This window comes from Ictalurus furcatus, chromosome 28, assembly GCF_023375685.1.
Source record: "Ictalurus furcatus strain D&B chromosome 28, Billie_1.0, whole genome shotgun sequence".
Taxonomy (NCBI): Eukaryota; Metazoa; Chordata; class Actinopteri; order Siluriformes; family Ictaluridae; genus Ictalurus; species Ictalurus furcatus.
The window spans coordinates 3,110,986-3,126,888 of record NC_071282.1 but is presented as its reverse complement, the minus strand read 5'-3'; the positions used below and the strand labels follow the sequence as shown (position 1 = coordinate 3,126,888).

General features: G+C 37.2%; 2 protein-coding genes across 2 annotated transcripts; one reads left to right on the top strand and one right to left on the bottom strand.

Annotated features, from left to right (window-relative positions):
- Positions 1-5,266: 5,266 nt before the first annotated feature.
- Positions 5,267-9,723, top strand: LOC128603448 (uncharacterized). The gene is made up of 6 exons (XM_053617880.1): positions 5,267-5,403; positions 5,619-5,696; positions 6,397-6,453; positions 6,749-6,873; positions 8,022-8,117; positions 8,938-9,723. Exons 1-6 carry the CDS (start codon positions 5,274-5,276, stop codon positions 9,061-9,063), a joined length of 612 nt encoding a protein of 203 aa, XP_053473855.1. The 5' UTR covers positions 5,267-5,273; the 3' UTR covers positions 9,064-9,723.
- Positions 9,724-9,737: 14 nt separating this feature from the next.
- LOC128603432 (GTPase IMAP family member 7-like) lies at positions 9,738-15,034 on the bottom strand. Its single transcript, XM_053617853.1, has 6 exons — positions 14,954-15,034; positions 12,795-12,826; positions 12,639-12,671; positions 12,298-12,358; positions 12,037-12,204; positions 9,738-11,721 (listed from the first exon to the last, which is right to left on the bottom strand). Exons 4-6 carry the CDS (start codon positions 12,320-12,322, stop codon positions 10,454-10,456), a joined length of 1,461 nt encoding a protein of 486 aa, XP_053473828.1. The 5' UTR covers positions 12,323-12,358; positions 12,639-12,671; positions 12,795-12,826; positions 14,954-15,034; the 3' UTR covers positions 9,738-10,453.
- Positions 15,035-15,903: the final 869 nt, after the last annotated feature.

Genomic DNA, 15,903 nt, shown 5'->3' with positions numbered 1-15,903 from the left:
TAATTATGTAACACTTTATAAAACATTAAATATTGACTACACTTTCACCTCAAGAGAGATTAGAGCAGTTGGTACCAACAACAACAACAACAACAAAAATTGTTGTTAACAACAACAACAACAGAACAAGGGTTTAAGGCCTAATTTACGTTCACATTTCTTTACAGGGTAAAGTGGTACCTTTCATTTTGTTCATGGATATTAGTCCATGTAATTATTAATGTCTTGTAGCAAGGAGAACACTGTAGTGACTTCATGAATGAGAGTTTCACTACTGTTTCTGCATTTAAGAGAGAATACGAGGATATTTCAGAACATGTTCTTAGATTAAAATGCAGGTGGATGTCTGAACGCACAGATGGATGGATAAACTGACCAATGTTTGAATGCCAGAGTGTATCAACCTGTGGACCTGTGGTGAATGAATGTTGCTTTAGTGTGGTTTTATAGAGGTAGACCAGAACCAGGAAAAAATTCTGATTATTTTTGTACTCAATGATTAATCATAAAGATATCTACATTCAGATAGTTTCAAGTAAAATTAACACTTAAATCATCTACTGTTGAGTTTGGTTTTAACTTTTATGTTAAACTGATGGTCTTTTTTTTAAAAAAACATGTAGGGAAGAAGATAACGGTTCCGCTTCTCATCATAAATATCCTCCTATTGACCACCATCCTTTTGGTTACGGCGATACACTGTGAGTTTTGTCCACTTTATCTGGAAAGTGTGTTTATTGTCCAGAAAGATCACAGGCTGCATATTTACATTAGAGAAAAACAAGACTTTTCCTCAGCAAAAGTTTTGGTGGTTTTTTGGTGGTTGGAAAATGCAACTTAGCATATATATACTATATCACACTTTTGAGTGGTTAACAGTTTGAGAACAGAGTGTAAAGTAAACAGTACAAGCTGAATACATTATTAAAAACGTTCATATTAATGTATACAAACATAGATATGAATAAAAGGCATGTTGTTGTTTTATTTCTGTGGTGGATTTCCAGCTTCAAACTTGGTTAGATTTCCCTCGCCATGATCTTCCAGGCATAGTGTGTGTCTGTGTGTCCATAGATTGAGTGCAACACCATGTCTATTGCTTTTGTAAATGGGCGAGTTTAAAGTTTATTTTGCTGTTTTGTTTGTGCTATTATTTTTTTGGTGCCGTCATTTTGAGCATCCTCAGGGCAGCTGGATCGTCTGTGCCACTATGTGGCATCAGTTTCAAATATGCATACAGATCCAGATTTTGGGAGCATTTACAGACATTGATAGTGGCATTGTTTTGCATCCCTGGGTTGAAGTAAAAAATAAATGAGCATTTTGTCTTGTAGACTACCACTTCAGGCAAAGTGGGGAAGAAGACCAGAAGACTAACCAAGGTGAACGGCCAATCAAATCAGTAAAAATACTGGCTGACAGCTGTACAAAACATAATTCTTCTAAGACGTTCCAAATATATCAGTAAGCATGATGTGCACTTTTTCATGATCTTCCAGAGATGTGGTATCTCCATGATGACACGTTCTATTTGTTCTGGAGTAACCATGGTGTCTGCAAAACTGCTTATAGCTTTTGTGCTGAGAGGAACGCCAACCTTGCCACTGTAACAAACGACAACAGGGTACACATACACACACACACACACACATGCACACGCATGCACACACACACACATATGTAAAAAATCTAGGCACTGGAATTAACAAAGTTCACTTTAATTTGTTCAATGTTGTTTTTAAACATGGATTATTGACTGGTTTTCTCTTGGAGGAATCCACAATACCATTCGCATTACAGGTAAAGCTTACTAGATTAGCTGGACTTGGCCTGAAGATATCAAAATTTCAATATCAAATTTCCTTCAAAACAGCAAAGCAATGGTTGATGAAGTATTTCAATGTAAAGTGCTCTAAGAATTCTCACTGAGTGATTAAACAAGCGAAATCTGTGTTTTATTTTGCATCAACGCCCTGTGATATCTCATGTTCCTCTAAACTCTAATACAGAGTTGCCACTATGATCGGCACAGTTTCTAGCACATTAAGCCACAAGATCTGCAGTTTGGTTCAGCTATTTTGGGCCTGTATGTGTTTAAAAATGTGAGAAGACTCATAGTGATGAAAGATACTGTAAGTACATTGTAGATTTCTCTCTCTCATGCACTGTCACTTTCATCTTATGTTGGATTAGTCATATGGACCACCATAAGACCACCAATGAATCAATCAATCTCTGTGTGTGTGTGTGTGTGTGTGTGTGTGTGTGTATGTGCAGGACTGGCTGCAATCACAAATCAATGGAAAGCGCCTGCTGGTGAAAAAGGACCACACACATGGCCTTCGTTGGCCGCATTCACAAGACTTAGACAATGATCTACTTGATATACTGTTCCACTCGGGTGACCATGATCTGCCTGATCCTAAATCTGAGCGGGAATACATGGGGGTATTCATCACAATTATTACTATGCAGTATCATATGCTGTATATTATTCATACTCATCATGCTCATACATATTCTAGAATAATCTGACATTTCAGCAGCATTTATAAATACACATTGTAGACTAGATTGCTGCATTGTAAATCAGCTATGTAACAGCTGCTAATGCTGTTATTTAATGTTCTGGAACATTAGTTCCTGCTATCGCTTTCATTATAGCAGCTTTAAACAGTCATTCCCTCACTAGTGTATCTTTCTTCCCTCTCATGAAGTCGATAAGACAAAAAAGCAGTTTGCCAAACACAAAACATAAAGCTCTCAGTCTTAAATGCATAAATGCCTTCTTACATAAGATTTCACCATATAAGCAATTATGCATGTTTAATTCTGTGTAAGTGGAGAGATGCCGTTCATGCCCTTGCGAATGAGCTGTTACTATAGAAATGTTAACGTGTCAGAACGAGCACATTAAAATAAGCAGCTGATTTGCAGCTGCACAACTGAAAAAAAAATGTTTCATGTCAGTTTTAGCTTGCAACAAACCTTAGTATATATACTGTATACAACTGTATAGATGATAACATCACAATCAAGTGAATCAAACAGAAAAATATGCATTTGAATATTATTTTGATATTGATCTTGAAACTACTGAATTTTCACTCAAAGATCTTTCTAACTGTGAGTGGATCTCTTTTCAGTACCTTGAGCCTGCCTGTACGTTCTTCGGTGAGACTTCTTACATCAGTGAGCAGGTGGCGGGATGGGTGTGTGAAAGACCACCAGCGCGCTTCAGAGGGTGCTAAAATACCAGCTCTGAACATCCTGAAGCTTTGAGAAAAGAAAGCTTTGCTTTACTTAGCAGTGGACGTCCCATTGACCCAGAGCCTTGTCTACAAAATGTATTTTTTAATATCCAGTATATATTATCTTTAACTCAATTATGACAAATATAAACCATTTTTTCTTGTTTGTTGTTTCTTATTTACAGCATCTTTTGATTTAACAAAAAAAAATTTAAAAAATCATATTTTGAATGGATTTGTTTGACCTTGAACAGAATAAGTAATAAGACTGAGCTCTACAATATCATCACTGCATCTTTACATTCCATTAAACATTTTTAGATTTTTAGTTCAAATTTGTTTTCTTCATCTTATTTCTTAATAGCACTGATTTCCTACTGATCTGCGGTTATGTAGCACTGCAGAAACACATGATGTTGCTGGAGAAGAATGACAATTTATAAGAATAACTCAGGAAATATTACAAATGATTAAGGCTACAGCAAGGGCCAGGTCTAGCAACTGTAGGAATTTCACAATTACAAATGAAAATATTAACTTACAAATCTACAGTTTCAGTAGAGTGAGTAAAGCACAATTCAAACAATGCACAGGGAACAACACTGACACCTAGTGGAAAAGCCTTCATAAAACCCTTACAGTCTTGCATCCGACAATATTCACAACAGCATTTGCAGAAGTCATAACTTAAATGTGTGATGGAGCAGCACTAGAGCAACATTCGTTCCTGTCACATTATCTGGGAAGAGAGATCAGCAGAAGAGGGTCAGATTAGAAGATTTATCATCATTAAAAGTTGCATACACAATAATCACATGAAGTCAAAAATCAAGACTTACTGATGTAAAAGTAATCAAATCCCAATTCTGTAGTCTGGGGATTTTCCCACAAGATAATTGCTGTTTAGCACTTTGGCAAAAATTTGTACATATAATACTAAAAGACCAGCAGGGTGTTAGTACGACCCCAGCTCCAAAAAATTTGGGACGCTGTGTAAAATGTAAATAAAAACAGAATGCAATGATTTGCAAATCTCATAAACCCATATGTTACTCACAACAGAACATAGAAAACATATCAAATGTTTAAACTGAGGAAATGTACCATTTTAAGGAAAAGATAAGGTCATTTATAATTTGATGGCCGCAACACATTTAAAAAAAAAGTTGGGACAGGGGAAACAAAAGGCTGAAAAAGTAAGTGTTACTAAAAAGAAATGTGTGTCTTTAATGGTATTCCTCAGTTCATGATCTTCCAGAGATGTTGTATCTCCATGATGACACGTTCTATTTGTTCTGGAGTAACCACGGTGACTGCAAAATTGCTTATAGCTTTTGTGCTGAGAGGAACGCCAACCTCACCACTGTAACAAACGACAACAGGGTACACACACACTCCAGTTCCAAAAAAGTTGGGACGCTGTGTAAAATGTAAATAAAAACAGAATGCAATGGTTTTCATATCTCACAAACCCATATGTTACTCACAATAGAACATAGAAAACATATCAAATGTTTAAACTGAGGAAATGTACCATTTTAAGGAAAAAATAAGGTCATTTTTAATTTGATGGCCACAACATGTCTCCAAAAAAATGGGATGGGGCAACAAAAGGCTGGAAAAATAAGTGTTACTAAAAAGAAATGTGTGTCCTTAATGGTATTCCTCAGTTTTCACATACGGTACATCACACTTATTAGTTCACATTAATAATTGTACATACATGATTTAAATTTTATCCTTACACGTTAAATGCATGCTTTTGATTTTAGCTGTATGGTGTTAAAAAAAAAATCACAGGGGAAAATAGAGAATTAAAATGTTCGTGTGGTTTTCCTGGAACAGAAACTACAAGTAGACGGAAGTATGGTTTGTATGTGTGCTGTGTTTGGTATCTGTGGGACGTTTGAAAGCTGTACGTAAGGTTGCACTTCAGCACAAAGTAAAAAAATCTCTAGCCTTGCTTGTAGTGTGTGAATTCCTTAGTCTCTTTGTTTGGTTGTCGTAGTGGGTATTTTTTGTATGATGGAGATGCAGCAGAGGACTTCCAGGCAGATGAATGAGTACGATAATCCAGGGGAACCACTAAAAACTGAGGACATATATCAGTCTCTGCAGACATTGCCAACAGTAGCTGCAAGAAATGTTTCAGGTAAGGAAGGGATGGATAGCTGAAGAAAACTGAGGTATGGTTGAATGCTGCTTTACATACACTGATGCTTCAGTGGGACCTTATAGAGGTAGACCAGAAGCTAGAATGATATTATTACTGTCAAGTATAATGAATGAATGAATGAATACTATAATGAAATCATCTACTGTTGTGGTTTTCATTTGTATGTTATATTAATTGCCTTTAAAATGTAGGGAAGAAGATAATGGTTCTACTTCTCATCATAAACATCCTCTTACTGACCACCATCCTTTTGGTCACAGGGATACACTGTGAGTTTTGTCCAATTTATCTGAGAAATGTGTTTATTGTTGAAAACTATATAGATCTATCAGAGGATAAAATACACAGCACAAATTCATACACAGTTTTCTCTATGACGCTTGTGGTCTGGTGATATGAATACACTTGTGGTCTTATGATATGAATAGCAGGTGCACTTGTAGTGTATTTCCAGCACCAATCTTGGTTGAATTATCTCTGGCCTTGATCTTCCATGCGCAATTCATGCCCATGTGACGTCTAGTCCTGAGTGCAATCCCATGTGTGTTGCTGTTGTCAATGCCAGGGAAGTCCGCACATTTTCTGCCCTGTTTTTGTGCTGTTTAGTGCCCTCGTTCTGAGCAGTCTCTGGTCTACCCATGTCATGAAGTTCCTGTGTGGTTGTGCAAACACGTTATCAGTTTAGAAACATCTCCTTATCACTTCCTAGAAGAGCCACTGCTCCATACAGCCCACACGAGCTCTGTAATGCTGGGGGTCTTAAAAGATAACGTGTACATTCATTGCTCATGGTTTTTTTGTCATGCGACATTATGCGTCATTAATGAATGAAAATCTTACCCACTTTAGTTTTAAATGCAAATACAGATACAGATTTTGGGAGTACTGTACAGATAGACATATAGATAATGGCATTACATTACATCCCTAGGTTGCAATAAAAAAAAACAACAAATTGTTCTTTTGTAGACTACCACTTTAGGCAAAGTGCAGCAGAAGTGTTGAATGACCAGAAGACCAACCAAGGTAAATTTCCATTTATCTTAATTAAATATAATGTTAAAGTATTGTGGCTGATAGATGAAAAACTTAAAACATTCCTAACACCTACGTGGCCATCACACACTTATATAAATGTGGGCCAAAATCTAGAGGAACGCCTTCCCAGAAGAGTGGAAGGTATTAAAATAGCAAAAGGGGGATTAAATGTCGAACGGAACATTCCAGAACCTCACATGGGTGTGATTGGTTAGGTGTCCAGATATTTTTGGCTATATTGCATATATCAGAAAACATCACGTGCCTTGTTTTTCTTTCCTAGAGATGTGGTATCTCCATGCCGAAATGTTCTATTTGTTCTGGACTGATCAGGGCGACTGTCACGTGGCTGAAAGGTTTTGTGCCGAGAGGAAGGCCAATCTCGTGACTGTAACAAAATCCAACACGGTACACACAAACATGCACATGCACACACGGATATATACAAAACGTAGGTTTCGTTCATCTTTTAGATGTCTTTCGATTACTGTTTAAAATGAAGAAGTGTAGTTTGTGTTTAAGTTGTGCAAGTATGATGATCAGTGCAGTTTCTAGCACAATACCACAATATCTGCTTTTTTTGTTCCATCTCACACTTTGGGTGTGTATGTGGCTGTGTAAAAACTTGTCTAAAAGTTGCGTATGTGTGAAAACATATGGTCTAATGGTGAGAAGTAGTGTAAGCACAATATAGTCTTCAGCTTAGGGGTATAATGAAATGCCTTTTTAGTTATCTGTATCTGTTTAGTACAGATCTCTAACTGTGTCCCGATTTAAACTTGGTGTGGTCTAAACAGGAAGTAATTTTTCAAAAATGTTCTACTGGATAATCACTGGCGGGATGGGACCTCAATCAGTCACCTTGTGGACCTTGTTAGCAAGCTTTCTATACTCAGCTTGTAGTTGGCAACAATCGCTAACTAATCATTTATTATTAGATTTATTTTAATGGTGCGTTTGTTATGTTCCAGAAAGATTGTTGGACACGGTGTGCACGGCGCTGTTGATAATGTAAACGGTTTCCTTTGAATTATAATGCCTGTATGACTTTTTGATAGGATTTTCATTTAATAACAATGGGTGGGGGGGGGGGGTTAATTTAAAAATAAAACATTTCAATGCAAAAAAAAAAAAAAAAAATCACATAGAAGTTAATGTTTGTTTAATTAATTAAATTATTGCGCTTTTTTGGGGGGGGCTACCCAAGCTAAAATACGCTGCCCTGTATACAGACAGTCTGTGGTCTGTGTGAGATCTATGGTGTGGCAGCTTTTTTTTTTTGGTTTGTACCAAATGGTGTCTCTGCTATTTTTACCATGTTAGTGTGTTAAAGAAAAAGTTCCTGTTCATGCATTCTTTCTTTCTAAAAAAAATAAAATAAAAAATCATTCAGTATATTCCAGTTTGGATACATCCCTGAGAGGAATAAACAGCAGCACATATAATCTGTCAGTTATAACATCTACCAGGTGTATTTTCTCAAATTACAGAGATAGTTTATGGAAAATTCCTAATTCTGTTTCTTTGTCCTCTTACCTTTGTGTGTGTGTGTGTAGGACTGGCTGCAATCGCAGACCAACGGAAAGCGCATGCTGGTGAGAATGAGCCAGTTGCATAGTTCTGGAGACGGTTTAAAATCCTTCCTGTCGATGGTATTCTTTGCAATTATTACTATACACCATTCTGAATACCCATTCTGACATGAGACCAAGCTGACATTTCAGCAACATGTATACACAAACACTGTAGAGTAAATACTGTAGGAGTAAACACTGCTGTGTTGTAAATCATCTACGTAGAGAATGAAACATGACTGTGTGTGTGGAACGTCTGCTAAACAAGTTAGCTCCCGTCATCACTTGTGCTGTAGCAGCTATAAACAGTTGTTCCCTCAACAGCGTTTCTTTCTTCTATGACTAATAAGACATTAAAATACAGTTTGTCATGTTACAGAACAACTCGGAGCATAAAGCCGACCGTCCTGATGACTTTCCTGTGTCTGCAGAGGCGAACCTAGATAAAGTTGGGGGGGGGGGGGGGGGGTTGCAGTGATATTGCTGTGACCCTTTGCACAGTGGAGGAATTGCAGTAGACGCTTGCTTCAGAGACTTCATTTCTTTATTGAAAACAATCGTAAGAACATAGAAACACGAATAAAGAAAAGGGCTACCCTATCATTTTTTGTTATAATTTTTTTGCCAACCACGCATTTTAGTACTTGTCCCCGCTAGTCTTCTATTGCAACAAATGGCATTCTTTTTCAAACATATTTCTTGCAAGCAGATATTGCGACGTATTCAAAAATGTGATAATGAGCAGTGTGAATTTTTGTTCCTTAATTAGCCATTGTGGGAACACTCCAGCAGTCCCAAGTATATATATATATATATATATATATGTTTCAGATAAAAATATGAATGATGCAGATTCTTTATGACTGTGAGTTATAACTATATAACTATGACTTTTCAGGGTGAGGATGCGGATGATGAGTCTGACTGTGAGCTCTTCGGTGTGACCTCTGACCTCAGTGAGCAGGTGGAGGGATGGGTGTGTGAAAGAGCAGCACAGAGGCTAAACTACACATCAACAATGTGATTAAAAAAAAAAATACCAGCTCAAAATCACCCTGAAGTTTTGATAAAGTCTTACAAATGGAAATAGGACATTTATTCTATTTAGCAGTTCGGGTCCCATTGCATCAGAGTTTTCCTGTGTGCACGGATGAGAGTGTAAACTAGAAATGGGAGAAATTTAACTGGATAAAATGACTGTTTTTCATATTTACAACATTTTGATGATTTTGAAATGTATTCAAATAGTTTAAATAGGTCACGTTATAAACTGGGTTATTGTTACCCAATCCAGAAGGAGTAACAGTTACACAGGCTACAATATCACTACTGCTATTTAAATTATGTTATTCTACTGCCATTGTGTTGTTGTTTTTTTTTAATTTTCCATTAAAACTTGTCAGACTTTTAGTTCACAAAGTGGCAGCAGGATTTACATGCATAGTTATAATTGTAACGTCAGTGAGATACAAATGGCGATCATGATCTCACTGGGAAAAAATAAATCCACGAAGAGTGTGGAGATACGTACAGCTATGTGGTTTCAACTGTCTCTGGTGTTTTCATTTGCTTTGAACTTCATAAATCATATTCTTCTGCCATTATCTGGAACTGTTAATAATAATAATAATAATAATAATAATAATAATAATAATAATAATAATAATAATAATAAAGCTGAAATTGCTTTAGAATGTGAAATAAAAATGGAGAAACAAAGAAAAATGGCAACCCAAAAATTACTATTATTTTATTAAGTAAATTATAATAGTGCAATAAATATTATCAATGAGAGAAAAAAGAAAACTGTGATGGACCCTGGGATAAAGTGGTTAAGTGAGTGAGTGAGTGAGTGAGTGAGAAAGAAGGAAATAACAACATAAAACATAAAATATAATAATGAAAACAGAATAAAAGAACACTATAACAGTAATGTAAAGGTAATGTGCCGGTAAAATTAAGGCAAATAATAAAATGTAGTTAAATATTAAAATGGGGTAGTTTTTAGCAATTCTTTTTTTTTTTTTTTCTTCAGTGGAGCCTGATGATTGTTTATTGATATGTGTGTTCCATATGTTTGGTGCATAATGTGTACGGTACAAAATGACATTACTAAACATAATAATTATTTACGTCCTAGGTTGATAACTCATGCAAAGTTTACAGTACAATTCCAGCATCACAAAATGGCCTCATCACTTTTCTAAACAACAATTATTAGACTCTCACTGATATACTGTCATGAAGCGTTACAGACAAGCATGCTGTAACTACAACTAAATCCTTTCCACCAGTTTTATATGAGGCTGGTTTCCAGGACATTTCTTCTCTCCAGTAAATATGTCAGATTTAATCATAGATTTGCATCATAAAACTCATCACTGTGTGTGAAAGCAAAGTGAAAGTCTCAACAATCATATACTCCCACCACGTTTCCTACACTTGTTTGAGGAGACCATTTCTCCAGACTCTTCTTGAACCTCTCTTCCCGATATGGATTCTTTTGTCGCGTCTCTAAGCTGTGCCAGGGTCTGTTTCAGGAACTCCAGCTCTCGATCCTTCTCTTCGATCAGTCCTCTGAAATCTTCCTCCATCTGTGATTTAGAGGTCAAAAGATTTCTCTGGATTTCAGGAAGCATGATCTTCATTAGGTTTCTCTCTGCCTCCATTCCAGCCTCTCCTTCATAGGCCTTCCTGATCTCCTCCACCTTTTGTCTGAGTCTCTCGTCCATCTCTCTCCTCTCCCACTCTATCTTTTCATTCAGTATCATAATCACATTCTCGATCTTTGTCCTCTTATGCCTTTCTCCTTCCAGTTCTCCTTCCAGTTTCTCTTTTTTCACATCATCCATTTCTTCATGAATTTTTCCTTCCAGATCAGCTATTTGACTGTCCAGCTGTGTGATATCTTTTTCATGCTCCTGGATCATTCCTTCTATCTTTTTCAGAGAATTCTGGAGCTGCTGTTCTAGTTTGACTCTGAGCTCTTTTTCTTCTTTTGCGATCTTCTTTTCTTTAGCCCACATGATCATTTTTCCAATCTCAGATTCCATATCCAGGTAGACCTCACTGCTGTGGAATCTCCCTTCATTTTGCACCACCATCTTCTCGATCTTCTCCAGCAGCTCTGAGACCTGAGAACCATCTCCACTCTCCATAATGTTGAGACAATGAAACCTGTTCCCACATTTCTCTACAAGCCTCTGGACTTCCTGGTCTCCTGATTGGATAAAATCCTCAATGTTCTTCTTCTGAACTTCATCAGAAACAGTGAAAAGGAGGAGGACAGTCTCCCAACATCCCTCTCCAAAAATCTCCTCCATTGTCTCCAGCATCCCTCGCTCCTCTCCTGTAGGCTGCTTTACAGGTATGGGTATGACCAGGAGGAAGGCGTGGGGTCCTGGAGCAGACAGAAGGACACAGTGTCCCACGTCCTGTCTCAGCTTCTCCACAGAGAGTCCGGGAGAGAACCAGTCAGGAGTGTCCACCACAGTCACCTTCCTCCCAGCCACCTCCCCCTGTGTGCTCTCACTCTGCTGTGTGGATGTAGATGTATCTGTAGATGTATCAGCCTGGTTCCTCTCCTCTCTGCCCAGGATGGTGTTTCCTGCTGCACTCTTCCCAGACCCCGTCCTCCCCAACAGCACCAGCCTCAATCGTGAAGAATCTGAACTTGATGATGCTCCACCCATTGACAATGAAGAAGAAAGTTACGCTGTCAGTCAACTTAATCATATGATTTGGCAGGCTGACGAATTATTAATAGTATACCTTTGATTCAGTGATTATGAAAAGGCATCAATTAGCCTAATGTGTAAACAGCATAACAAGATCATTAAAAAAAAAATAGGTATATTATATTTATAAAGATAACTCTTTTGCTTTTAATATATTTTTGAGACAGAATACCCCACTGTTCATGCCAAGAACATTCCCTAAATATTCTTACCATTTTATATTAATATTATATAATATACGATGTCCAAAAGCCACTCACTGACTGGAGGCGCCAATTTTGACGAGTCCGGGTCTGTACCATCTTCCAGTTCTCCTGTTGCTCTTTTTAGGTCCAGCTTGGTGTTTTTTAATTCTTGCTCAGTTTTCTCTAGTGCGCTGTGCTTCTTGAGAAGTTCCTTCATGATGCTTTTAACATCTGTATTATATTCTGTAATTATTAAGGTTAACAGCGAAGTGTGGTTAATGTATTGAATGCAGAATGCGCAAGATTGCTAAGCGATCGATATGGTTTTAACCATACCAGTCAGCAGAGAAGACTCTTCCATTTTTATTTTCTCCTCTTCTGTCCATTTTCTTCCCCACTGCAGATGTGAATCAAACAGAGTAAAGGATTCCGTACTGTCTATCATATAGACATTTTAGCACTAACATTAATGCTATACTATAAAACATCAAAATTATCATTATATTTACATCTTTTTTTTAAAAAAGAAAAGTTTGAAAAGATTTGAACTTTATTGATCAATGTTATTACCCCAAAGGATTATGCTCTGAAACATCTCTAAAGTACTTGCCATATTATATAATGTTTTAAATGCTTTTTATAGTAACCTTCAGTTTTGAATAGAAATGTGTGCCTACCTGCTGGATATTAACATAGGGAATGACACCACACTAGGAAAGAAATTGATATAAAGCTAGTAAAACAGGATTATGATAGAATTATTATATACCATAAGGAAAAAAACAATCAAATTTTTACTGAATTCAAGATAAATATAAAAGGCGTAAAATTACCTGAAAGAGTCTGCTTAACCTTCGAAGAGGATCTGCATGAGATAATTAAGAGAAGCTAAGTTGCAGACCAGCAACAACTCTAAATAAATCACAAAACTAGCTTGCACTGACTGAAACGTCTTTCTTGAAAAGAAATTCACCAGACCTTGGACATTAGACATGGATTGGATTGGACATGTCAATTTGAATAAATCATAATGCTAAATCTTGTCTCTTGAAAATATGCATTGTTTAAATGAGTGTATTGAGTGAATGAAACAAACTTACTCATAATGTCTAAAAAAATTTTTTTTTAAAAAAGACACTCAATGGCGCCCTCTACTGGTGCAATACGTAACTTACAGAAATGAATCAGAGAACGAATCATGTTGGTGAACTGAATCAAAAGATACTACCAAATGTTGAGATTCTTGATGGGGTGAATACTCGGCATTCCTCTATTCCCAATTACACAAACAGGCTTAAATAAGTATGGCATACAGGGACGGACTTTACCATTAGGCAAAGGTCGGCAATTGCCTTGGGCCCTGAGCTACCAAGGCCCGCTGCATAAACTTATGGTTAAAAAAGTTTGTTTTTTAGGGTTTACTAAAAACTCCAGGGTCTAACACTTTTCATCCTTTGCCTCCTTAGCTTCATCTAATGAGATAAGAAGTCCGTCATGTTCAACTGCAGATTTGTTTTGGCACGAGTAAAAAACGGTATCACAATCCCCATTTTTTAATCCAGTGGGGATTAAAACATATACTGCCTCAGCTTCAAATAAGGACTGTGAAAGACAGAGGTGTGATTCTGTCATCTGAGAGAATTCTTAAGCAAGGCCTTATAAATACCTGAATATAAGAAGTCCTTTGTTTTGACTAGGTGTAGCATGCATGTTTCTTATCATTTCCGAGTGAAGTGCTAATTTAGCTGGACTGTACCAGCACTGTGATGCTAACGGTTAAGTATTAGCCGCTGCTAGCGAGCTTGTCAGCAGTGCTGCTGAGGCGGTGAACCGTTAGTAAAAAGTAACGTTTTATTCACTTTGGAATGGTACATTTTAATGTTTTAAAGCTGGAATATTATAAAAATCTAGTGTCCTGTTGAATGTGTAATATATTCTGAGGTAATGTAATGTAAGAAATGAACAGTTTCCCTTAGAGCCTGTATTTAGTGTATGGAGACATGCTAATATAAAATTTAACCCTCCTATAAATATGGTTGAGAACATGGTCTGCTACATAGGATTATTAAGCAAAACAGGTTCTGACTGCTTTAAAAAAAGAAGAAAAAAAGACATTACGTGTGAACACAGCAGTTGAAATAAATGGTGCAATAAATCAATAATTCTCTGTCTGTCTACTTCATGTAATTTGGTTGCATTTTCAAACATAATTACATATGTATTTCAGCATATTTACTCTTCCTATGTGTACAAGTTAGGGTCATATATTTTCATCAAATCTCAAACATGATATTTGGTGACATGAATAGACTTTTGACTGTAACTACAATAAGTGTTGCCGGCTTTATTCACAGAAATGGTAAGCATATTCGTCGAAAACAACCTTAAAATAACTTTAAAATTCCTTTGAATGATTTCAACCCCCCAACCCCAACCACCACCACCCCACAGAACCCAAAAAGCACCTAAGCCCTTCTGAAAACCTAGGGAAAACCCCATTTTGCACTCCAGTCAAACGTAAGTGCTAATCATATCTGAGAGACAACTGTGAACAATCTAAGCAATGACTGAAATAGCGGAAATATGAAAAGCAGGACGATGTCGCACACAGAAATTCGGTTTTGCAGCAGGGGAAAGGTGCAACAGGAAGTTAGACTAGCAACCTTTATCGTTTTACAAATCACCCAGCCGCAGAGAGCACACACCAAAATAGAGCATAACAAAGACTAGCACCATTGTTTAGAATGAAGGACTAATCACTTATGTGTCAACAATATCCACATCCACTACAATTTCTGAGTTTTCACTATACAACCATAGGAGGTTTTGAGTTATTGTTTATTCAAATGACATTTTAGCACATTAGCATCATTTCAACTCTGCACCTCTTTAATCTGAATAACCGCCAATGTTTCTCTTTTTTTTATTCTTCATTTCGATCCCATTGATAACGAGTTTTGATTGATGGAAAGTGAAGTTCTGGGATACTTACCCCACCACAGTCGTACCGTAAGCTTCCCTGTCCTTTCTCCATCGGTCACCTGACACAGGTAATGTCCTATATCTGATTCACGGCTCTCTCTCAGCTGTAACGAGACGTTTCCTTTGTCCAGCTCCTGAGTGAATAAATGCACTCTGCCCTTGTAACCTCTCCCCTCTGTCACCTGTCTGTTCTTGTAGAGACAAACACAGTCTGTCCCTTTAAACCACCGGATCTCCATGTCAACAGCACTGATTTCAGGAGACAAATGACACGAGAACATGACAGGAGAGCCAAGTTGAGCCTGTTTGTCTTGGTGGGAAAGGAGTTTAAACTCGTCTGTGTGAAAAAAGTGTGAGAAAAGTAACACACACACACACACACACACACACACACAATTAGATTCATCACATCTTCCTTATGGTAAAACATTCCTTATTTTCATTCACATTACACGCTTAATACCATCGAATGATTACATTAAAATCTGAAGGCATTTTGTCAATGTTACGGTTTTCCATGATGAAGTTTCTAGAAGATTTCTTACGACTTTGTGAAAGCAGCATGGGTTTTCTTTTCATTTCACACATCAATACCCTGCACCAATTATCTTGGCCGATTAAAACTATCTAAAAGTGTGCAACATTATAGTTTCTTAGGCCTGGGTTAGTTATCTAGAAGATACTAGCAGGCGCTATTATTATATAGTTTCCACAATCTTTAGTAAATCACATGCAGGACTGATATAGAAAAAGCACTAGAACTTGTTTTATTTAGAACTTGAGTTTTGTTCTTTTATTTTATGCATTATTATTATTTTCATTCATACATTCATCTTCAGTATCGGCTTTATCCTGGTCCGAGGTGGATCCGGAGCCTGTCTCGGGAACCCTGGGCGCAAGGCAGGAGAATTCACTCTGGATGGCACACCAGTCCCTCACAGGGCATCATAAAAGCACACA